This window comes from Polyodon spathula, chromosome 12 (genome assembly GCF_017654505.1).
Source record: "Polyodon spathula isolate WHYD16114869_AA chromosome 12, ASM1765450v1, whole genome shotgun sequence".
Lineage (NCBI taxonomy): Eukaryota > Metazoa > Chordata > Actinopteri > Acipenseriformes > Polyodontidae > Polyodon > Polyodon spathula.
Genome location: NC_054545.1, coordinates 44,781,061 through 44,806,355, shown reverse-complemented (window position 1 = coordinate 44,806,355; position 25,295 = coordinate 44,781,061). Strand labels below are relative to the sequence as shown.

General features: G+C 40.6%; 2 protein-coding genes across 2 annotated transcripts; both read left to right on the top strand.

Moving 5' to 3' along the window:
• Positions 1-10,942: 10,942 nt before the first annotated feature.
• LOC121324966 (keratin, type I cytoskeletal 19-like) lies at positions 10,943-17,449 on the top strand. Its single transcript, XM_041267219.1, has 8 exons — positions 10,943-11,495; positions 13,155-13,237; positions 13,921-14,077; positions 14,640-14,804; positions 15,149-15,274; positions 16,258-16,478; positions 16,871-16,950; positions 17,140-17,449. Exons 1-8 carry the CDS (start codon positions 11,037-11,039, stop codon positions 17,331-17,333), a joined length of 1,485 nt encoding a protein of 494 aa, XP_041123153.1. The 5' UTR covers positions 10,943-11,036; the 3' UTR covers positions 17,334-17,449.
• Positions 17,450-19,908: 2,459 nt separating this feature from the next.
• LOC121324969 (keratin, type I cytoskeletal 13-like) lies at positions 19,909-24,270 on the top strand. The gene is made up of 8 exons (XM_041267222.1): positions 19,909-20,413; positions 21,090-21,172; positions 21,474-21,630; positions 21,908-22,069; positions 22,442-22,567; positions 22,919-23,139; positions 23,262-23,329; positions 23,944-24,270. The coding sequence occupies exons 1-8, from the start codon at positions 19,952-19,954 to the stop codon at positions 24,033-24,035; spliced, it is 1,371 nt and encodes a 456-aa protein (XP_041123156.1). The 5' UTR covers positions 19,909-19,951; the 3' UTR covers positions 24,036-24,270.
• The last annotated feature ends 1,025 nt before the right edge of the window (positions 24,271-25,295 follow it).

Below are 25,295 nucleotides of genomic sequence, written 5' to 3'. Positions count from 1 at the left end.
ACGGACAACTGTTAAAAACAAGGGTGGGGGGGGGGGATCATATACCACAATGTGAAATTCACAATGCATTAAAACATGGCATGTTTTAGCTATTCTAGTTTACCTCCAGGTGTGTGGACCAGTTTACTACTTTTATAAAGGATATTTTAAAACATGCCAGACCATGTTAGAAATTCCTTTACACATTCATACTGGCCTGTGGAGCAATGTGACAGCTTGTTAACTTTAAACAGATATGCAGCTGTACTAAAAATGAAATTAGTAATACATTTTGTCAAATGTTTCAATGAGTCTTTAGACAGACTTTTTTAGACCCATTTTCTGAACTGGCATTATTATCCCACGTGACATCCTGCTTTCCTTCTGTTCTTTTTTGACAATTTATACTTCAATTTGGAATCTGCAGCCATATATGCTTTGAAAACTCTGCCTAATCCACAATAGTTAAAAAAAAAAAAGATAAATATATAAATAAACAAAAAAAATAAAAACAATAACAAAAACCATCATAAAGGTAAAGGCCAAAAATAAACCCTAGATGTCGCCAGAGCCATATTTTTTTAAATCCATTATTTTTACATGCAGATAATCAGTATTGCGTAACATGACTGGAATACGCAGTGTAATGAACTCGTAGCAGTATTCTTTTTGTACACCAGGTGGCAGTATTTGAGTATTGTGCTATTTCAACTGATTTTAATCAGTCAAGCTATTTGTCACCTGTTTTAAGTCACGTGCTTCTGTTGTCGTACTGTTTACTATATGTGCATGGCAAAAGTGTGCCAGACTTAACAACAAGATTGTTATGCGGTTCTGTGGTAAACGTAGCCCCAAAGCATGATGGTAGATGGACCAAAACATTAACGGAGTAAAGTTTCGGAGCCTCGGCCAGATGTTAACGTTTCCTCAGGGAGACCTGAGTGTGTTCACTAGGCAGAGCACCCCAAGGAGTTACTGTGTTAACGTTTCCTCAGGGAGCCCTGAGTGCGTTCACTAGGCAGAGCGGCCCAAGGAGTTACTGTGTTAACGTTTCCTCAGGGAGCCCTGAGTGTGTTCACTAGGCAGAGCGGCCCAAGGAGTTACTGTGTTAACGTTTCCTCAGGGAGCCCTGAGTGTGTTCACTAGGCAGAGCGGCCCAAGGAGTTACTGTGTTAACGTTTCCTCAGGGAGACCTGAGTGTGTTCACTAGGCAGAGCGGCCCAAGGCGTTACTGTGTTAACGTTTCCTCAGGGAGACCTGAGTGCGTTCACTAGGCAGAGCGGCCCAAGGAGTTACTGTGTTAACGTTTCCTCAGGGAGACCTGAGTGTGTTCACTAGGCAGAGCGGCCCAAGGAGTTACTGTGTTAACGTTTCCTCAGGGAGACCTGAGTGCGTTCACTAGACAGAGCGGCCCAAGGAGTTACTGTGTTAACATTTCCTCAGGGAGACCTGAGTGTGTTCACTAGGCAGAGCGGCCCAAGGAGTTACTGTGTTAACGTTTCCTCAGGGAGACCTGAGTGTGTTCACTAGGCAGAGCGCCCCAAGGAGTTACTGTGTTAACATTTCCTCAGGGAGACCTGAGTGCGTTCACTAGGCAGAGCGGCCCAAGGAGTTACTGTGTTAACATTTCCTCAGGGAGACCTGAGTGTGTTCACTAGGCAGAGCGGCCCAAGGAGTTACTGTGTTAACATTTCCTCAGGGAGCCCTGAGTGTGTTCACTAGGCAGAGCACCCCAAGGAGTTACTGTGTTAACGTTTCCTCAGGGAGACCTGAGTGTGTTCACTAGGCAGAGCGGCCCAAGGAGTTACTGTGTTAACGTTTCCTCAGGGAGACCTGAGTGTGTTCACTAGGCAGAGCGGCCCAAGGCGTTACTGTGTTAACGTTTCCTCAGGGAGACCTGAGTGTGTTCACTAGGCAGAGCGGCCCAAGGAGTTACTGTGTTAACGTTTCCTCAGGGAGACCTGAGTGCGTTCACTAGGCAGAGCGGCCCAAGGCGTTACTGTGTTAACGTTTCCTCAGGGAGACCTGAGTGCGTTCACTAGGCAGAGCGGCCCAAGGCGTTACTGTGTTAACGTTTCCTCAGGGAGACCTGAGTGTGTTCACTAGGCAGAGCGGCCCAAGGAGTTACTGTGTTAACGTTTCCTCAGGGAGACCTGAGTGTGTTCACTAGGCAGAGCGGCCCAAGGAGTTACTGTGTTAACGTTTCCTCAGGGAGACCTGAGTGTGTTCACTAGGCAGAGCGGCCCAAGGCGTTACTGTGTTAACGTTTCCTCAGGGAGACCTGAGTGTGTTCACTAGGCAGAGCGGCCCAAGGCGTTACTGTGTTAACGTTTCCTCAGGGAGACCTGAGTGTGTTCACTAGGCAGAGCGGCCCAAGGCGTTACTGTGTTAACGTTTCCTCAGGGATACCTGAGCGTGTTCACTAGGCAGAGCGGCCCAAGGCGTTACTGTGTTAACATTTCCTCAGGGAGCCCTGAGTGTGTTCACTAGACAGAGCGGCCCAAGGCGTTACTGTGTTAACGTTTCCTCAGGGAGACCTGAGTGCATTCACTAGGCAGAGCGCCCCAAGGTGTTACTGTGTTAACGTTTCCTCAGGGAGCCCTGAGTGTGTTCACTTCTTCTTCTTCTTCTTCTTCTTCTTCTTCTTCTTCTTCTTCTTCTTCTTCTTAATACTACTACTACTACTACTACTACTACTACTACTAATAATAATAATTAGTCATTTAGCAGATACTTTTATCCAAAGCGACTTCCAGAGACTGGGGGGGGGGGTTACCTATACATCAACAGCTGCTGTTGCAGAGTCACTTCCAATAGGACCTTGTTAGTTTTATGTCTCACCCGAAGGACGGAGCACTAGGAGGTTAAGTATACCTCCTGGTATCAAGCCATTTTCTATAACCTCTATACCACCAAGCCAACCACTTACTGGAAGGGGTTAAGGGGAAAACTAAGGGGATATAACATGTTCAAGCAACTGGTCCTTTATTTCCCCTTGGAGATAGTCCACCAAGTGTTAGTTCAGCTTAGATCTGACAAGATGGAAGAGCCTGCTCGGAGACGAGCAGCGGGAATGTCCTACAGTATTTAGTGCTGGCGGCTAAAAGGGTTTAAATATTGGGATTCCATTGCAGAAGATTCAGTTGCCAGCCTGGAGGGGTAATAATTATATCTAAAAAAGACATGGACAGAGATTTGGGAGGCTTAACCACCTCTCATCGCCGATGGGATGTGTGTTCTTAAGTGTTTTTTGAGAGGGCCCAGCAAAAACAATTAGAGCAGTCTTACAGGTCACTCAAGCACTAAAATCATTTGGGGGAGGAGTGGGTTGTCAAATGACAATGACATTGTTAAATGACATTGAAGTCTGCCATATAAAACAAACCTGCTGAGGCTTTCCAGGTGTAAGACTCTACAGTATAACTGTCTTTAAAAGGTTCAGGTGTTGACAAAAAGTCGCTGTGCTGTTGAAGCCCGTATATAACTATCACAAATGGTTAATCAACTAAGAGCATGTGTCTGAGGCAGGAAACTCACTTTTAATCTTATATCAAAATCGTCTGTCGAATAGCTAAAATTGGGTTTGTCCTTCGTTAAGCAATACGTCCAATGATTGACAAGGTATTTCTATCTTCCCTCAATCCATTACATCCCTGCTGTGCTCAGAACACACCCTTGGCTATTGGATAGATTGCTGCCCCTCTTATGCATGACTTAATCATAGTAACCCACACCTTCCTGTAAGCCAGACTGATGTACTGTCCTTGGTAACATGACAGTGGTTTAGAGATCAACTAGTGATCAGTTGAGAATTCTGAACAAGGAACTGTCTTTAAAAGGTTCAGGTGTTGACAAAAAGTCGCTGTGCTTCTTGTTATTGTGTAGTGCTGTTCAATAGGGTTTACTTTCTTTGTAATGGCAAAGTTTTAAACGCAAGCCAAGTGCGTGTAAATCTACTTCCCAAAAGAAACAGCTGCCATCACTGGCATTCGGATTCTCTTATAAACAAAAGAAAAATAACGTCAGGTTGCCATGAAGATCATGTTCTCTGCTTTAGGTGACTAAACAGCACTATCGGGCTCAGTGAGCAACATTGCTCGAGTTTCCACAGAAAAAGAAAGATAATTCTCACCTTCCCCCCCCATGCTATTTTGGTAGTAACTGTCAGGCAGTGCAGTTTTTTTTAGCCACAGAAATTCTCCTAACAAATGCAAATAACAGATTTAATATTAAAATACAGGAGAGTAGCCTATATTTATAATAATAATAAATAATAATAATAATAATAATAATAATAATAATAATAATAATAATAATAATAATAAAAATAAATAAATAAATAAGAAAGCGCTGTGTACTAGCCTTGTGTTATTTACTAAGCATTATTTGACTGCATATATATATATATATATGTATGTTGTAAGACACGTGCATATATAATATATATTCTACAGGTTTTCCTACAGAATCGTTGCTTCAGCAATTCTGGTCCTTAGTCTATAAACAGAGCTAAAATTCCAGCATGATAGAAAAATATATAAAAATGAACCAGTCAAAATGTTTAGTACATTTTTTAAATACTGGTAGTAAATCTACAATAGACTGTCCTAGCCCACATTTCCCGTTAATATAATAATAATAATAATAATAATAATAATAATAATAATAATAATAATAGACTTGCCAGGGATCTCAGATAATAAAGGATTGCTTGCTAGGGCCTTCAGTTTTAGTAGAAAGTTTTAGACCGTTTTTGGTCAATTTTACAGCTTTTTAGCGGGAGAATGCGATTTACGCACCCTTTAAAATCGTACGATGGTTCAGATGCACACTTCATACAGCGTGAGGAATGTGTGTGGTATGCGAGTGCTGCCTTATTTAAGCGTGAGGAATGTGTGTGGTATGCGAGTGCTGCCTTATTTAAGCGTGAGGAATGTGTGTGGTATGCGAGTGCTGCCTTATTTAAGCGTGAGGAATGTGTGTGGTATGCGAGTGCTGCCTTATTTAAGCGTGAGGAATGTGTGTGGTATGCGAGTGCTGCCTTATTTAAGCGTGAGGAATGTGTGTGGTATGCGAGTGCTGCCTTATTTAAGCGTGAGGAATGTGTGTGGTATGCGAGTGCTGCCTTATTTAAGCGTGAGGAATGTGTGTGGTATGCGAGTGCTGCCTTATTTAAGCGTGAGGAATGTGTGTGGTATGCGAGTGCTGCCTTATTTAAGTCCTGACAGTAAAGAGGTCATTAGAGGTTTCTAAACTCTGTGGAACCCGGCCATTGAAGCCCGTATGTGACTATCACAAACGGTTAATCAACTAAGAGCATGTTAGAACCCAGTTATATTAAATGCATACTATAACTTTAATAACTGAACTGCCAATTGAGAGCACAGGCTGCTTGTTAAGCATTCCAATTGCTTTCTCTTTGTAGATAGAAAGTATTTAAACTGAGTCAACTGCCTTCCGGAGGGAGCAGTTTTTGTGGGTGTGGAGGCAGTGGGAGGTGCGAGGATTATTCGTTTGTTTGTGGCGAGTGCTTGAAAACCGGCTTCTGTTTAATTGCACTGAGACGTTCTCTCTGCTTGTGCCGGTTGAGCTATTTTGTAAGCTCTGAGGTCCACAGCTTAAGTATTTTGTATAGATAAGCACTAAATTCAAATTATTACTGATCACCCATCCCCTCCACGCTCTGTGTTCGGGCAGTGTGTATTGTGTGCGTGTTTTTGCTTTATTGTGTATAACGATTTTAAGGTTGTTGCAACAGCAAGGGATTGCTTCTTTTAAACGTGTAATTCTAGCGAGATTGTGTTACTGCTGTACATTGATTCTGATACAGACAGTTTGTTAATTTGATAGCCTGACCAGTCTAAAGCACCAGTTGCTTGGTGTTAGTTCATTATTTTCAGTATTTGTGCACTTTATATTGTTGGCTTGTGATTCTTTTTGTGTATGAATATATATTTGAAATTTGTTTGCTGTTTTATTAGTTTATTTTTGCTGATTAGTAATTGATTTGTTTGTTTCACATTTTGATATTCATTTTGGTTTGATTGTGTTTTGTTGTACACACTGCAGCTAAGGGCTGAGCCTTTCTACTTGTCCCCTCATAATTGTTGCTACATTGGAACTACTGCTGTCAAATTGAACAATTGCCCTTTGTGCTAAAACTTTTGTAAACGTTGAATTGGTGTTTGTCATGTGCTTGGGAGTGGTTCTGGTAATATTACAAGTCCTTGCTCAATAAAGATCCTGAAGTGAGGATCTTCATCTTCTCCCCATTACCATCTTGGGAGTGGTCTAGTGGCTACAACCAAGTACATTTTCTAAGTAATTAATAGGTGTTAAAACTGGTTACACATGCGAGGCAGGAAACTCAATCTTGCATTGGAACAAATCGTCCGGCGAATAGCTAGAATCATGTCCTTCGTTAAGCAATATGTACAATGACTGGCAAGCAAGGTATTTCTATCTTCCCTCAATCCATTACATCCCTGCTGTGCTCAGAACACACCCTTGGCTATTGCATAGATTGCTGCCCCTCCTATGCATGACTTAATCATAGTAACCCACACCTTTCTGTAAGCCAGACTGATGTACTGTCCTTGGTAACATGACAGTGGTTTAGAATTCTTAAAAATGCTCCAAAAAATTTAAAAGCAGTCTGTTAAATGAGGACGACGATGATTGTTATTATTATTTATTATTATTATTATTATATTATTATTATTATTATTATTATTATTAATAATAATGGTCATTTAACAGACACTTATCCAATGTGACTTCCAGAGACTAGGGGGTGAACTATGCATCACAACTGCTGCTGCAGAGTCACTTCCAATAGGACCTCATTTGTTTTATGTCTCATCTGAAAGATGGAGCACAAGGAAGTGACTTGCTCAGGGTCAGCAAGAACCTCCTGGTATCAAGCCCTTTTCTTTAACCTCTGGACCACCAAGCCAACCACTTACTGGAAGGGGTTAAGGGGAAAACTAAGGGGATATAACATGTTCAAGCAACTGGTCCTTTATTTCCCCTTGGAGATAGTCCATCAAGTGTTAGTTCAGCTTAGATCTGACAAGATGGAAGAGCCTGCTCGGAGACGAGCAGCGGGAATGTCCTACAGTATTTAGTGCTGGCGGCTAAAAGGGTTTAAATATTGGGATTCCATTGCAACTGATTCCATCAGTTGAGAATTCTGAACAAGGAACTCAAAGTTGGTATTTAAAGAGGAAGTAGCATGTTTTAAAAAATATATAGGGTTGCTACAATTGTTTAAATAACATACTTGCAATGTATTTTCATTGTTAACATCCTGACAATGTTTTACACATAACTGCAGTCTGTTTCAAAGCTCATTTCAAATGTCCGCTCTAGTGCACTGCTAGTGTAAGGATTATTGCCCACATTGTCACACAGGTAACACAGCAATAACGATCCATGATGTGGTACGGAACAGAAAAGCCAGAGCACTTGTTATGTTTATTTTTTTTTTATCGCTTTTCCTGCAGTGCACTAGAGACATTTTGAGAAGAGCTTTGAAACAGACTTTAAAGTTTTGTGTAAGTGTAAAAAGTTGTCAGGATTTTAACAATAAAAAGAAAAATTGCAGGTACATTATTTAAACAGTCTCTCAGCACTGTGTTTTATTACATTTATATATTTTTTGTTACACCCCTTGTTTTTACTGACATACCATTACTATAAGTTAATACGCCCTGTGATGCCTCTTGTTTTTATAAAGGTGTTGTCTTGTGCTAACATAGCAAATCCTATAACGACACCAACAAAATATTTCCAATTATTAAACAACAAAACGTTGCCTTCTAAATAAGTCGTTCCTGTGGTCTAGAGATGAAAACCATGCTTTCTGTGCTCTACAGTTCATTTACAAAAGATAAGACTTGTGAAGTGTCTTATTTGCCAAGTAGTGTATTGTGAGGCGAGAGTGTATTAAATGGAATGTCCAGACAGTAATTTATGTGTACAGAAATAAAATAATTTATTTTTATTTTCTATACACAACAAAAAGGATTAAATAACAAACGAAAAACAAAATGGTGTGAGGGAAGGGGTGCAGGGGTGAAATCCAAAACAAACTGATGACTCGTCTTTAATTTGTCTTCGTGGTGACCATAAACAAAAAAAAAAGACAAAAGAAATGTTAGTATTTCAAAAAAACCCGCTGCACAAAACCAGTCTCTCCCTCCACCCGTTACTCCTCCTACACCAACCCCGAACACAGTAGTATTCCCTTTACCTTCCCGCGTCTGTAGTCAGTGGAACACCAATCCCCACACAAGACTAGACCAGTGCAGGTGCAACTGAATCCCATGACCCTATACACACAGCCTTTGCTTAAAGATGTTGTTTTTGTCTTTTTTTCCGTTGTTGGCTTATTTAAGAACAATCTAATGTTTTGCAGGTGCAACTGAATCCCATGACCCTATACACACAGCCTTTGCTTAAAGATGTTGTTTTTGTCTTTTTTTCCGTTGTTGGCTTATTTAAGAACAATCTAATGTTTCTGACAGGAGTTGCTGTCATTTGCATCATGCTAATATTGGACTCAGCTTTTGCCAAGATACGATGAGACAGCAGTGGTGGGGACCAACCAAGATGATTTACAGTAGCTTCACTGTACTATATCAGCTTTCAGTGCTCTTCCTCATCAGGTAGTGTGGGTTTCCTATTGGCCTAGTGTTGACCAATATTTTGTTTCATAACGGAATTTAAAAAGTGTACAGAAGCAGTAGGAGGAATCAATGTACTGTTGAGGAAAGCGATTTTTGTAGACTTAAAGCAAATACATGCTGAAATATAATAGCACTATGGAATATTGATGTTAGGAGGCTTGGTGGTGCAGTGGTTATAGAAAAGGGCTTGATACCAGGAGGTTCCCAGTTCAATCCCAGCTCAGCCACTGACTCACTGTGGGTGACCCTGAGCAAGTCACTTAACCTCCTTGTGCTCCATCCTTCGTATGAGGTGTAAAACAAATGAGGTCCTATTGTAAGTGACTGTGCCCCAACAACTACTGTTACAGAGTTCACCCCCTAGTCTCTGGAAGCTGCCTTAGGGGAAACAAAGCACCTGCTAAACAAACTAATTTAATAATAGGAAAGGTTACAAATGTATTTGAAGTATTGAATATGGTCAAAGCCTTTTGATATCACTTGAAAGGAACTAAGCTAAAACAGTATGCAGAGTTCACCAATAACCTGGCGAAATAATCATTGATATTATATTGTTAGGATAGCTTACTCTAATTTTGTTAAGTCTAAATGTATCTGGTAGTTCTGCAAATACAGCCCTTCAGATTTTTAAAATTTTTGTTATGACGCCTCATTATAAAATAAGACACTGAAGTCTAAAAACGACACATCTTGGTGTTTTCCTCCCCACAGTGATGATAAAGTTCAATTTTCTATGTGTTGAGCTTCATAGCCGGTGTGAAATTTCACTGCTCTGATTACAGGCACCCCTAACGTTTAGATCTACTGTCCTCAAAATAGGACGCAGCAGTTAGTAGCCAAAAAATATATTTTTTTCTGTGAAGAAATACTGATTTTGAATATATCAAATTATAGAACTACACCTTGTGTTGAGTTTTTTTTTTTTTTTTAAGAATAATTCATTTATTACTTAAATGGGCTAAGGGGTATCAGTTGTGTGCTTGATTAAAGCCATGTGACAATCCATGACCAAAGTGATATTGTAAGGAGCTTGTCTCGGTCCACTCCCATTACACTGACAGTAAGCGTAGGAAAGTATTTTAGAAGAACTGGTTACACCTGACCCATTCAACATCAGTTACAGTGTAGCAGTACATTTGATTTGCAACAAATAATCCACGGGCGTTTTCTCTTTAAATACTGTTTTCAATTCCAAAAATTAGGCCATTTTAAATGTTTTTAATGACTTTACTGGAAACATTTCTTCAAATGTATCCTCTAAAAAGCTGTCACGCAAAGATTGCACCCAGTTATTTGTTGCAGTCTAACCCTCCAGGCCTTGGGAGACTTTTTGCCAGTGTTTCCGATTGACTGTACCTCCCACTTCACAAGACAGTATTGCATTCGTCAAGCAACGTCTGAACAGTTAGGCTTAAAGAATATTTGTGAACTCTCTAAGTATTTTAGTCCGTCAATTAGACTGGCAGATTTCACCCCTGATCAATCAATCAGAAACTTTATTTATTCAGATGAGTCAATTGAGAACAAATTCTCATTTACAAGGATGACCTGGCAAGAGCTTCACACCACCACAGCGAACAGCATGAAACACAATAAAACACAAAATCATAAAACATACAACTCAGCAGCAACTTAGCAAATTGAATTTGGTGCTCTATTTGCTGCAATGGTCTTTTAAGGTCACACTGTACCCTGAAACCAAACAGAAAATAACCTAAATTACACATCAGTTAAGGTTCTTAATTTACTGTATATTCAAGCTGTTGATGTTTTCACCTTTCGCTATGCCTTACTACAGTCAGTCGCTTGAGATGACTGAGAAACACAGGTATTACTAATAAAATCATTCTACATATTGTTCAAGACTAAACAAATTATCGATAACATCATCTGAATGTGCAGGTGTGTTATTGGGCAGGGCTGGGAGACTAATGCCATTTTTTCTCTCTGACTGCTGTTTACTGTCACGGCACCTGCCCCACCTTTTTATGAGAACTATCAATTTAGAAAAAATAATACTCTGTGAGCTGGTGCTTAGAATCCTCATTGATGAAGGTCGGTCATGCAGAGCTTCAGCTTTCTGATGAATTCAAGACTGAAAAAGTCACTTCTAACTCCACCCACACTAAGCAAATAAACACCTGAGGCACTACAACCTTGAAATTACAAACGTTTGCAAAACAATTACTCAGGGATGGATTCCAATGTCTTTGTTATCTACCGAAAAGGAGGATGGGTCAATGACAAAGCAGCTCGCACGGAAACCCACTCGAATCTCTATATAACAGGAGACTGGAATGAATCCCCTGTAGTTCAGTACACCTCTTGTAGTGAAGCTTGTGTATCTCTTAGCAGTGACTGATCATCATGTCATACTCCAGCCAAAGCTCATTCAGTTCCGGGGGCCCCTTCAAGGCATCCCAAGCAGGGTCTGGAAGTTCTTCCTTCATGTCCTCTGGGGGTTCTTCCATGCGGAGAGCTCCTAGCATTTACGAGGGCGCTGGAGGCTTCGGTACCCAAGTCTTGAGCCAGTCCAGGTCAGCCAGTTTTGGAGGGTATAGTGGAGGCTTTGGCATGGGAGGAGGAAGAGCAGGAGGAGCAGGGGACTTCGGTGCCAGTGGAGACCTTGGTCTCTCCATCAACGAGAAGGCCACCATGCAGAACCTCAATGACCGTCTGGCTGCCTACCTAGAGAAGGTGCACTCTCTGGAGACTGCCAATTCCAAGCTGGAGATCCAGATCCAGGAATTCCTGAAGCTGAAGATGCCACAGAGCGACCGAGATTATAGCACCTATGAAAAGATCATCCATGACCTCCAGCAACAGGTAATAATTACTTTTCTTATTAATACCTGTATTAAGTCAGGACCACTCGGGGTTGGTCAATTCTTTGACAAAGATTTTGACTCAAAGTCTTTCACAGCGTCATCTTATGAAGTGCTGAAGCACCCATTTATTTGTACACTTATCACAGAAAGTGACAATACATTTGAGCTTATATAGTTTATTAGATGTACTGCTATATACAAACATTGGCTTTCAAGACCTCAAAAGTCTCCTATTCTGGTAGCAATGGAAATTTAAAGGAGCAGGTGTTCTTGAAGAATGGTCACATTTTTTGGAACAATTCAATTCTATTGATTCTATTTTTCTTATACCTTGGGAATGTTCAATTCTGCTTGATAAAAGTAACTTCAGCATAGCAACTTCCTTCAGTTTTGATCCATTTGCATTGAGTGCTCATACAAATTCGAAGGTACAATCATTTAAAATTATCTATGAGTTTGTGTATGCTCTTCCGTGGAGTTATTGCAATAAAACCCCAACATATTTTAGTAAAATTTGATATATGTGGAAAATAATGTTTGTCCTTCAGGAGGTGATGGGTTTACTGGTTGCTAGACAGCTGACTCGAGCTGAAGTAAATAATTCTGAGAGACTAGGCTTGTAATTTCCACAGTAACAGTTTAAGCAGTAATTTGTAACCGTTACTTTACATTGCTATCGGTGATAACTTGCAGGCATCTGATTTTAGGGTTGTGCTCCTGTTTCAAGGTTATATTTGAGCTTATTATGTGATGATTGACACGTCTTTCTTCTGTTTGTGGAGTTTATCTAATTAATTTGGGCATGTATTCGATTTAAAAACAATTTAATTGATAAAAGTTAAATAGTTTTTTGACGTACCTTTGGTTACATAAAAAAATTGTACTTTATTTGTATAACTACAAAAGCATTGCGTAATAAGCAAGACACACACAAATATTCATATGTTACAACTATGAAATTCAATTAGAATCTGATTGCATCCGCTATTACCGTTACTGTCATGCGCACCACATTTCACACTTTAGTTATATTTCATTTCTTTGTGATTGGGGACTTTAATCGTTTGAATGAATAAATCGATTAATCAAACCTGTGGTCTTTGGTATTCTTTCTCTTTGGTACTTCTAAAGGTCTTGGTAAAAGGGCACCTGGGATGTATCCCCAGTATTTCACATTATCTTAGAATGAAGAAACAAGACTGCAACCTGCTCAACATTTTGCTCATCGGTGCTTTCCTTTCACAGCAGCCAAGTTTATCGTATCATCTTAGTTGCAAATATTTTCAAACTGTGAAATTACATGTCAGTATTAAATATCAATATATATATATATATATATATATATATATATATATATATATATATATATATATATATATATAGAGAGAGAGAGAGAGAGAGAGAGAGAGAGAGAGAGAGAGAGAGAGAGAGAGAGAGAGAGAGAGAGAGAGAGAGAGAGAGAACATTAACTGGCATTCTGAAACCGTAAATAGCATTATGATAATGGTTTCTATTACTTGTAATTGTTTTTCAATACAATTTCAGATCACGGGCAAACAGCTGTAATTATCCGAGCATAGATTGGATGATTAATCGACCAATAGAAAGTCAGGATTAAATTCTGATAAATTTATATTTTGTTATGTTTATTTTCCAGATCATTGCTGCTCGTCTTACAAATTCCAAGATTACCCTTCAAGTTCATAACACAAAGCTGGCTGCTGACGACTTTCGCGTGAAGTGAGTTTCCCTGGTAACAGTCTATACCGTGCCACTGAGTTTCCCTGGTAACAGTCTATACCGTGCCACTGAGTTTCCCTGGTAACAGTCTATACCGTGCCACTGAGTTTCCCTGGTAACAGTCTATACCGTGCCACTGGGTTTCCCTGGTAACAGTCTGTACCGTGCCACTGAGTTTCCCTGGTAACAGTCTGTACCGTGCCACTGGGTTTCCCTGGTAACAGTCTATAGCGTGCCACCAGAAATTACTTTTTTTTTTTTTTTTTTTTTTTTACGGTATTAGTACATTTCACTGTCCATAGTTTCATGTATTTTTGTTTGGTCAATTTCAATGATCTGCTCAGAAAATTGGAACTGCTTACATCTGTCTTTACATTTGAATTCAGAATCTATTAGAAATCTATTCTAAACAATCAATATATTATCTGTAGATTAATTCTGAATAAGGATATATATATATATATATATATAAAGGATTTCACGATTTCACTGGTGGTAAAAATACATTTAATACCTATTTTTGGGCCTTGAAATAAGACCAGTCTTCTTGTAGTAAGGTCTGTGATTTCTGAAGTAACATACATAGAGTGTTCATGAATCAGTCCATGCCAAACCAAGGAGTTCTTCTCTTGAAGGAAACATGGTTGTGTGCTGCAACCTGCTTACAGTATATCCCTGTGCAGGTACGAGGCTGAGCTGGCAATGAGGCAGTCCATCGAGGCCGACATCGTCGGACTGAGGAAGGTCCTGGACGAGCTGACTCTGACCAGATCCAACCTGGAGATGGAGATCGAGGGGCTGGTGGAGGAGCTGATCCACCTCAAGAAGAACCACGAGGAGGTATGAGAACCACAGGCACAGGAGAATCTCTTGGTTCAGTCAGGAAACTCAAGCCATATTTGATTTATTAAAGCTTAGTTTGGACAACACTACTGCATCATACATATTTTTATACTAAATTCTCGCCTTTTCGAGGTAGCCCATAAATTACTTGCAGATAAGGGGAGAGGCTGACTGTAGGGAAGCTATGGGCAGGGGGGCAGGATAGCTGCCCTCCTTTAGCCTAAAAGCAGGGAGGAGGAGACAAACTGGCTCACATCGGAGGATGTAACAGATTGAGACAAGATGTAAATCCCTTCCTTGCCAATCATTGGACATATTACTTATAGAAGGACAAATAAGGTACCAGTTATTCGACTGATGGTTTGATCTGGTATTGGAAGCACCTAAAATATACTTGATGTTTACGTGCTTTGATCCGAGGTTAAAAGTGAGTTCCCTGCCTGAACCAGACTGCTGAGCAATCTCTCTCTGGACCTTAGTTTAACTTTATCTGAATGTCAGATCCCGACGATTGGCTCATGATAATCAACTTCTTTCTTTTGACGGCTGTCTTGTGCAGGATCTGGCATCTCTCAAGGCTCAGACTAATTCCGGATCGGTCAATGTGGAGGTGGACGCTGCCCCACAGCAGGACCTATCCAGAGTCCTGGATGAAATCAGAGCGCAGTACGAGGGCATCGCTGCCAAGAATACCCGCGAGATTGAGGCCTGGTACAAGGACAAGGTGAGGAGCCCCTATTGGCTGTTCTTAGAATGTAGTTTATCCAATGCCCTCTAGTGGCACTGTAGAGCATTGAATTTGGGCTGTTTATAGTCAGAGGCTGTTATGAAATTATGAATGGCAAAATGTAATTTGATTTATTCATTCATTAACCAGGAGGGTAACCTTTTATGACTTTATGCCTATTACCTAATATAAAAAAGTGTTACATGTGTAAACTTCTTAAGAGTTTTGCATTACTGCATAAACTGTGTTTTACAGTTAGGATTGCTGTATTGTACCATACAGCTCTTACTCAGAACAGTACTTAACCTGCTAACCTCATTTCTAACCCTGTTGTCTTGCAGTTTGACACTCTGAACCAGCAGGTCACCTCCAGCACCACTGAGATCCAGACCAGCAAGACTGAGATCAAAGACTTGAAACGAACGCTGCAGGGCCTGGAGATTGAGCTGCAGTCTCAGCTCAGCATGGTGAGAGAGAAATACCCTATATAACAGCTGCATCTCCCCGTTCCACACAGCCTTAAAAGCTGATTGGAAGCTCATTTTCCTCTCATGCCGTGCCAGGGCTGTAAACTGTAAAAACAAGTTAATTGCCAACGAGTGGCACTTTAGTTGTAAAGGTGAGGGAAGGACAGCCTTTCTTGTTTTGAAATCAACACATTAATACATATATTTAATACCTGCTGATAAATGCTCTATAAAGGCAATTATGAGTATGAGTACCAGTATCAGTACACCCCTAGTGGTCTGTTTTTTTTTTTTCACTGTGAATGTAGTTTTAGTCACTTCACTACCAAAAAGACACAAATCGCAATCGAGAAGGTACAGAGAACTAGGCTTATCGCAGGACTTAATAACATGAGCTATGAGGACAGGTAAAAATAATGACATCTCTTCAGCCTAGAAAAAAAGAAGGGAAAGAGGGGACTTGATTGAAGTCTTTCAAATTGTAAATGGTCCAAATGAAGTTAACCCAAGACACGGCTTTAAATTCAGCACAGAGAGAAAACAAGAGGGCTTGAGTGGAGGCTGATTAAAAGTTTAGAGCAGAAGGTTGGAAGCAGTGTTTTACACAGAGAGTTAGAAATGCATGGAATAGCTTGTCAGGTGAAGCAGTAGAATCCAAAACACTGGGAACATAAAAAAAGACTAGATTCTGTGCTTTTACATTAGACCCCCCCCCCCCCCCCCCCCCCCAGAGTAGGGGAGAATGGTGTGCTAACAAGGTACGAGCCTCGATGGGCTGAATGGTCTTTTCTTGTTCCCAAACTTTTCTTATGTTCTTATAAGACTTAGGACTGTTAGTTAACTAGAAACGATAAGCAGAAAACCATTCTCAAAGTTTACAATGTTAGTGAGTGCCCTACGAATCGCAAACATCTCAAATTGCCTTTTTATTGGTTCCCAGACTTTTCTTCTGTCATTATGATTTGCTTTACCCTTCTCTCCAGAAAGGAGCTCTGGAGGGCACACTGGGGGAGATAGACACCAACTACTTCAACCAGCTCAACAGGCTGCAGGGGATGGTGAGCAGCCTGGAGGCGGAGCTCATGCAGCTGCGCTCCGACACGGAGCGCCAATCCCAGGAATACCGGATGCTGCTGGACATCAAGACCCGTCTGGAGATAGAGATCGCTGAGTACAGGCGCCTGCTGGACGGAGAGGATAGCAGGTGAGGACAGCACAGGCTTGTCTACTTCTCTTTTAACTTCAAGTATCTGAGCAAAACACTCATTTAATGCACAAGGGTTGAGTAGTGCATGATAATTGCATACAGAGGTCAATTAGTAATTTACATTTTTTTAAAGTGAATTATTATTATGAATCCATCATTTAGCAGACGATTTTATCCAAAGCTATTTCAAGACTAGGGGGTGAGCTATGCATCAACAACTGCCAATAGGACACCCAAAGGACCATGGACAAGGATGTGCTCAGGATCACACACACACACAGTCAGTGGCCGAGCTGGCATTTGAACCAGGGGCCTCTTCAAGCCCCTTTTCTTTAACCACTGGACCACCAAGTCTCCATGAAAAATAACATCTCTCCTTTGTAATTTAGCAGGAGCAACAGCAGCAACATCAGTGTATCGACCATCAGGAGTACTGAAACAACCAAAGTGAGCAAAACTCAGCAGTCAGGTGAGCCAAATGTTTTATTTTAATGCATTCCTTACAGTCTCACAGCATAACACTTCCTTATCCTTGTATCATCTTTGCTCAATTTTGTGTGTTTTAAACCTGCTTTCATGGTCCTTTGGGGGGGGGGGGGGGGGGGGGTTATAACACTTAATATACAGATTTCTGAAAGTCTTGTACTTCTTTTTTTAGAGGGAACTTCTTCATTGTCGTCTTCGTCCTCCCAACACCTCACCTCCCTGGTGGAGTCAAAACCAGCGCCACCACCAGCACCAGCACCAGCGCCACAGGTCCTGAAAACCAGAAAGGTGAAGACCATTGTAGAAGAGCGAATAAACGGAAAGGTTGTTTCTACTCAAGTGCAGGAGGTGGAAGAGAAGATGTAAAACAACCAACACTGTCTATCTTCTATCTACTGCTTCATAATACCGAAAAGGTCATCCCAGTTGAAAACCCTACTGCATATATATATATATATATATATATATATATATATATATATATATATATATATATATATATATATATATATATATATATATATCATTCACTGTACTTTGAAGAAACTTCTAGCAAAAATGTTCTATCCCAGCATGCCTTTTTCAATACTGGTCTAGTTCCAAAGGCTTATTTTCTAGAAATACCGCTGTCGTAGTGCAGCTGTTATTGCTGTCCTCTATGAAACTATAATTGGGTATTGAGATTTATTTACTAATTCATCATGGGTATTGTTGTAAAGGGGCAAAAAATAGCTGCAAAACTTTGAAAATAAAAATAATTTCAACCAATGTTTTGTCCTGTTGGTTATTATTAACCAATTTTCTTACATAATATTTCCTTTTCAGCTACAGATTTAACATAATTCCTTGTTTTAATATTCAATATAGTGTACACAGTAGTTCCATGCAGACATAATCCATTTTACGAAAAAGCCAACAGGAAGTACCACTGACTGAATCTGTGTGTGACCCTCAGCAAGTCACTTCATCTCCTTGTGCTCCATTCTGCGGATAAGATGTTAAATCAGTGTCCTGGTGTAAATGACTCTTTATCTCTGTAAAGCTCTTTGTGATGGTGGTACACTGTAAAAGGCTATATATAGCCTTTTATATATTATACACACGTATACATTCAATGGCATCAAGAAAGAGACCATCGGAGTAGACTCATTTCTAGAAACATCTCTTAATTTTTAGTTTCAGTAAAGATAGGCAAGACAGAAGATCTAGAATTCTAGTTGATCGCATATCCCTCCAGAACATTTTAAACACCTTGCATCACACCGAATCAGTTGTAGCTGTCCCCTGTAACCGTATTGACAATGTTATGGCAGTTGATTCTATTTTCTTTGGTCTATACTCTATTACGTGAAAATAACACATGTTTGAAAAAGGAAATGCAATACTTCAGTTAGTATTTATCTTTCAAAATAATGAAACCGCTTTTAACAGGAAAATACAGATTTCAACATCATCTGTCAAATTCCATTTAACTAAACTAACTCGTCAATAGCACCGACACATGCATGCAGTCCTGCTCATGAGAACTAAATGTGAATGCTTTCAATAAGCCAGGATGCATCAATGTCTCTGTACAGTCTTGTCATGCACCCACCTGCAATTTCTAAAGCACTTGGCTGTTCTCATTGATGCGCCTGTTTGGGTGTTGTTTCATCGGTGAACCCTTTACACGTCACACTGCTATGCATTACATTACCCACTACCCACCAGAAGAGGGCTTTTCAAGACAAATCCATTCAGCAGAGCTGGATGAGTGAACAATAGTGTGTATTTTTAAGTACTAGTTCCTTTCTTAATTTATTTTTATTTCCACACAGGGCTCAGTTTTTATAAAGGCTATAATAATCTCTTCAGAAATTTCCAAATTACATCACTGACAGCTATATTGGGCCAGACTATTTGTTTCAAAATATGTAGATATGTTAAATTACCTACAATATTGGCTACAAGGTTAAAGACAAAATCTTTTGGAAATATGACCGTGTTATATACAAAATCAGCAATCCAAAGGGAAAGGGAAACTGGGAATTTACGATTGAGTGCTAATGGAGGAAGGAAATAAACTGTACAATATAATTTTCATACTAACAAAAATGTTGTAGAAGTGGTGATATTAAGCAGTCTTGGCTTCATGTTAGTGCTTTCATACTTTCATACATACTTTTCATACAATAACAGCGATAACATGAAAACATGGAAATGTGTAATTTATGGTTTGAAAACACATCTAGCTGATTTATAGTCCTGTTAAACCATCAGTAATAAGCGGTTTAAAATGATATGGAAGCTGCAAAAGCCAAAGGAAATGGATTTTGTAAACTTGCGGGGCAATGTGTGCGCTATATGTGAACTGTGTATTGCCCAGCACAGTTACAGGGAGTGGACCAGTCAGAAAATAAACTCTAACGTTAGCAATACATTTTCAATTCTGTGTTAACTAGGTATCGATTCCTGACTAATATGATTGAAAGAAATTATTATCAAGTTGTTTCGTTATTAGTTCATTTTATTACCCTGATTCTTGTCTCAACCCTACTGGGGTTTGTTTTGAACTGCCCTGGAATGGATGGACAGCCCTTCTCTCAGGGGGTGAAGGAGCAGTAATGTACAGTACTGGGCTCTTTTTCAGCTTCAGACTAGTTTAGAACAATGTCAGAGACACTGATTTTATTTTATCAGCGACCATAAAAACAGATGGGAGAGTAGTCGAAAATAATGGAAGACACACCTTGATGTGATTATATTTTCTGTGGAGAGCTGCCAGAACAAAAAGTCCTGTAACCACTGACCTAAAAGGAGTCACGCCCCCCCCAGCCAGAGGCACCAGAGACCCTGCACATTCTGACACGTCTTTCATTTTTAATTGCATAATGGAGTACCTCCCACTTATCAGAAACTATATATATATATTTATATATTTGCTGATGTGAGGATGAAAAGCCACCAAAGAGCTGCTCTCTCTCTCTCTATCTCTCTCACCCTGCATGTCCACGCTCTCGCTCAGAGGCTTCTCCTCGAAGCAGCTTGCCAGTTCGACCCTCTCCTCGTATGGAATGAGCAGCCAGGTGTTTGCCCGGCAGGCGCCAAGCGTATACGCAGGTGCTGGAGGCTATGGTGCCTGTATCTCCTACTCTGTATTCTCTAGCGGTGGTGGTGACGGTGGAGGCTTTGGCTATTTAAGTGGCCTGTCGGTGGGGGGTGGTAAGGGTGGGGTTTTTGGCTGTAGTGGTGCAGGTACTGATGAAGAGCTTGGTGGCTCTATCAACGAGAAGGCCACCATGATAAACCTCAACGACCGCCTGGCCATCTACCTGGAGAAGGTGCGCACCCTGGAGGCCTCAAATGCCACCCTAGAGAAGCAGATCTGTGAGTGGAGCCAGAACCGTATCATTGTCACCCAGGACTACAGTGCCTACTGGAAGACCATCGCTGAGCTCCAGGGCAAGGTAAGTCCAAGTCTTCACTTCTGTGTGCACTGGATCTGTTAAATAACTACACGTGTTGCTTCTGTTGTTATGATTTTTTGTGTGCATGAAATCAAAACGACTGTAACAGAAAATTGGCAAAATAGGCAGATTAGTGATTGTCTAATTTAATTGATTACTTTAATAGGCCACACATGCAATTCATTTAAAACAGTAAGAGATAAGGAACACATAAAATGGTAAAATGCATGAGACTTTTTAGAAGTTGTTTAAGATGTCTGATTAAAGCACAAAGAAGTCTAACATTTTCACACATGAGTGCCTGTTGTTTCTGTAGCACTGATTACTAAGCAAAAATTGAAATTCTTACACCCAGAGGTTTTCCTGCAGGTAGGTATATCAAGGATATAAATGACAAATCTTCATGGGTTCATACATTTCCTCATGACTGTACATGGTGTGGAAAAATGAAAGAAGAGGGCTTTGGGAAAAGCAACACCTCTGACAGCGATAGTCTCTTAAGCATTTGTGTCTTTCAATGTTGTGCTTTCGATTGCATGCTTTGAGAGCTGCAGTGTTAAATTTCTGTTTTCGTACTTTGTAGTTAAGTTGCAAGAATGTTAAAATCTAGAGGAACTCTGAACAAAGATTTTCTTCCTGGCGTTAAGCGATATTTCTTATTGCTCTCTCTTTACAGATCGCTATAGCAAATATAGACAATGCCAGCATTATTCTCCAGACTGACAATGCCAAACTAGCAGCGGGCGACTTCAGTGCTAAGTGAGTTTTCCATTCCGGTGTGCCATTACTGAAACAAATAATTCTGTAGAATAAATATGCACTATAAGTGAGTATAAGATTGGGTATTTGCAAAGCATGTGCAAATGTTGTTCCAGCTTGATCTGTGACATATTTATTAATCTACTGTGCATCTATAAAGCATTAATTGAGAAGAACCGGGGTGGGCTACAAAAAAAAAACTGTTTTAACAGTTATAGAGTCTCTAGTTTGGGCATCAAACAACGGTGGGTTGTGCAAGAGCAATGTTGTCCTTGGAATTGTGCTTTCATCTTGGGGTTAGGTACGAGGCTGAGCTGGCAATGAGGCAGTCCGTCAAGGCCGACATCGCCGGACTGAAGAGGGTCCTGGACGAGCTGACTCTGGCCAGATCCTCCATGGATATGGAGATCGAGGGGCTGAAGGAGGAGCTGGTCTATCTCAAGAAAAACCACGAGGAGGTGGGTACCAGCCACAAGATGGGTTGTTGTAATCCCTACAGGACGAATACAAGGTTGAATGAAGCATTGCAAAAGCAATAGTATCTTTTAAAGGATCCAACACTAAATGAGTGAAGACCCTGCAGAAATGCAGTGCAGAACTGCTAGTTTGCACAGGAGAAGCAGTTGAGGCAGTAGTTGTGGGGTCTTAGGGAATGGAACTGTATTTACTGTAAGCATATCACAGTGTCAGTTTGCTAACTAGTCCCTTCTCTCTCTGCTTTGCTTTTTGTTTTAGGACCTCCTGGCCTTGAGTTCTCAGGTAGGCGGGACGGTCAATGTGGAGGTGGACGCTGCCCCACAGCAGGACATGTCCAGAGTCCTGGAGGAGATGCGCATGCAGTACGAGGGCATCGCCGACAAGAACCGCCGGGAAGTGGAGGCCTGGTACAAAGACAAGGTATGAGTCCATGTTTGGGGGGCAGATACAATCGATTTCCCAGATACAAGAAAGCTATGGCAACATTTTCCTTCTAAAACACACACAGCTAGATAGAAATAAATATGTAATGCAGGAAGATACAAATGTGAATAATTGATTAAAATAAAAAAAAAAATGACATCAGGACGTTTCGCACTACAAGTGCTTCTTCATCTGGGTAGAATAAGAAAGGACTTGTAGTCCAGAATGTTCTGATATAATAGAATATAATAGATTTTTTAAACTTTAATTATTCACATTTCTACATGGATTGAATGTCATCATGGAATATAGGAATTTGATACAAGACCACGAATGCTAATTGAATGTGTTTTTATTTCCTCCTCTCAGTTTGAGGAGCTGAACAAGCAAGTGACCACCAGCACAGAAGTTCTCCAGACATCCAAGAGTGAGATCTCAGAACGGAGGAGGACCGTCCAGGGACTGGAGATCGAAATGCAGTCTCAGCTCAGCATGGTAAGCAGGAGAGGGGGACAAAAAACATGATCTCTCCTTTACAAGGAGGTCCTGGAGAGATGCTAACACCAAATAGTAACTTATTGTTATTAATTAGTCATGTAGCCGACGCTTTTATCCAAAGCGACTTACAGAGACCAGGGGGTGAACTATGCATCACAGCTGCTGCTGCAGAGTCACTTCCAATAGGAACTTGTTTATTTTATGTCTCATCCCAAGGACGGAGGTTAAGTGACTTCCTCAGGGTGACACTCAGTGAGTCAGTGGCTGAGTGGGGATTGAACCTGGAACACCCTGGTAACAAGAAGCCCCTTATGTCATGCCGCTGTGTCGTTTGATCTTGCGCTCTAGAAATCTGTGCTGGAGGTCAACGTGGCAGAGACAGAGGGCAGCTACGGGGCACAGCTCAGTCAGCTGCAGGCGTTCATCCACAGGCTGGAGGCTGAACTGGTGCAGCTCCGAATGGACATGGAGCGCCAGGGAAATGAGTACAAGATGCTACTGGACATCAGGACCCGTCTGGAGATGGAGATTGAGGAGTACAGGCACCTGCTGGATGGAGAGGTTGCAGGGTGAGACTGAATGGGACGCCGATAAACTGATCAGTACAAGAACGTCATATACCCCCCCCCCCCCCCCCCCAACTCCCCTGAGTGTCATTTCTAATGCTTTTCTTTCCTTGTCTTGCTTGCAGCAAGTTTTACAATTCGACTTCAGCTGCTCCTACAGCTCCAGCAGCAGTGAATGCAATGGAGGCCTCAGGTATATGTTCTTCATACCGTTTACCATGCATGTGTGCATTTATTAGAACAACCCATTGCTTCTGAAAATGATCAAAACAGGCAAATTAGCAATTGCCTAATTTAATTGATGACTGTAATAGGTCACACACATGCTGTTCATTTTAAATAGCAAGAAAAAAGGACCACAGAGCCACACATGATAAAATGCAGGACACTTTTTAGAAGCTGTTCAAGATGCCTAATTAAAGCACACACAAGTGCCTATTGTTTCTATATCACTGATTACTGAGCGGAAATTAAAATTCTCACACCCAGAGGTTTTCATGCAGGTAGGTATATAAATGACAAACCTTGTTCTAATAAATTTTTCTGCTGCTGTAGTGGTGGTAACCTTAAAAAAAAAAGTTATTATTATTATTTTCAATATTAATAATTCAATAGCATAGCTACAACTACACTACAAATGAAAACAGCTCAATAATACATTATTACCTAAAGAACACAATTAATAAGGCACCCAGAGTAATGTTTCATGATCAGATTGATTCTTCGGTTTAGGGAAACACCAATGGATAACGTGGCACTTCAATGCAATGTCTTGGGTTTTTAACTGTAGTTCTTTGATATTCTCAGAGCCTCCAGTCAACCAGGCCAAGGAGGTAAAGCACGTGATCGTAGAGGAGGTTGATGGCGAGGTGGTCGATACCAGAGAGGAGATGATTTAAGCAGCCCGTGTGAACAGTACCACCTCAGGGAAGAAGCAGCACAACTTCCAACACAGGTGGAAACAAAACAAAACAAAAAATCTGCAGCTTTCTCTTTTCTGTTAAATTGATACACTCAAACAAATAGAACTGCCAAGCAGTCTTCCTGAGAATTGCACTGGATAAAATGCTTGCCCATATTTTTGGTTGTCCTGTTCTGCAAAAGTAATAAAGGGGTCTTTCTTGCATTGCAAAATCTCTTGTGTACAGAATCTTATTTCATTTTTTTTTTTGTTTGTTTTTTTTTTATTAACAAATTATCAGCAGTAAAAGAAGCATGGTGTTGTGTGACTGACGTTACAGACTCTGACCCCGGTCAACACCACAAAATGTTAACAAAGGCAATGATTGAACCCCCCCCCCCCCCCCCCCTCCTGCCTTTGATCTAATAAAACACTGCCTTTTGTACAGTATTGTGACTACCTGTCATAGATCACACAGTGATGAGGACTGTATAGTATAGTCAACTACAAAATTAGTATCACACAAAGTTTCCACAGAAAACTTTTAAAAGGGGTGTTTTGCTATAATTGTCAGCATGGATCCTGCAGCACAGATGTGTGATACTGAGCCTGTCAGAAGAGTGGAGCTGAGATAGATTGTTCTGCACAAAGGAGAATTTTATTTTCACGCAGCGCATTTAAATCTTTGGAAAGATGTTCAACGGAACAAGAAGGTATTTTACCCGAAAATAAATACTGTACGAGAGAACCGTCTTTAAGGGTCAGCGTCTCTCGCTGTTTTTTTTTTTTTTTTTTTTTTTTTTAGTTCATTCAAATCGAGTTCAGATTCAAGCTGGTCTTTAGGAATGTGAGAAAATGCTTAAAGAAAGCTCTTCCCTCTCTCGAAACGAGTTATTTTCTTAGGTGCTTTGCAGATCAGTGCCTTTCCTTAGGGTGTTCCCAAGTGACGGTAATTATTCGAAGCATGCAGGTGGAATAATCTGCTTTCTAATTGTTTATTAAAATGTACCGTGGTGTATTTGAGAGGTGAATTTTTACTGTGGTGGGAATAACACTCCCTCGCACTGCGTGGCAGTTTGAGCTTTTCGCTGTGTTGTAATGCTAGTCTTATTACAGGCCTAACTGTCAATTTTAAGATTGCCATTCACGCCTAAGACAGATTTAAAGTGCAGGTCCCTTTAGAGGTGCCACCTCGGGTTAAACATGCCCCAAGCAGTCCTTTACCTAGTGGTATTCAACCGCTCTAATGATTATGCTG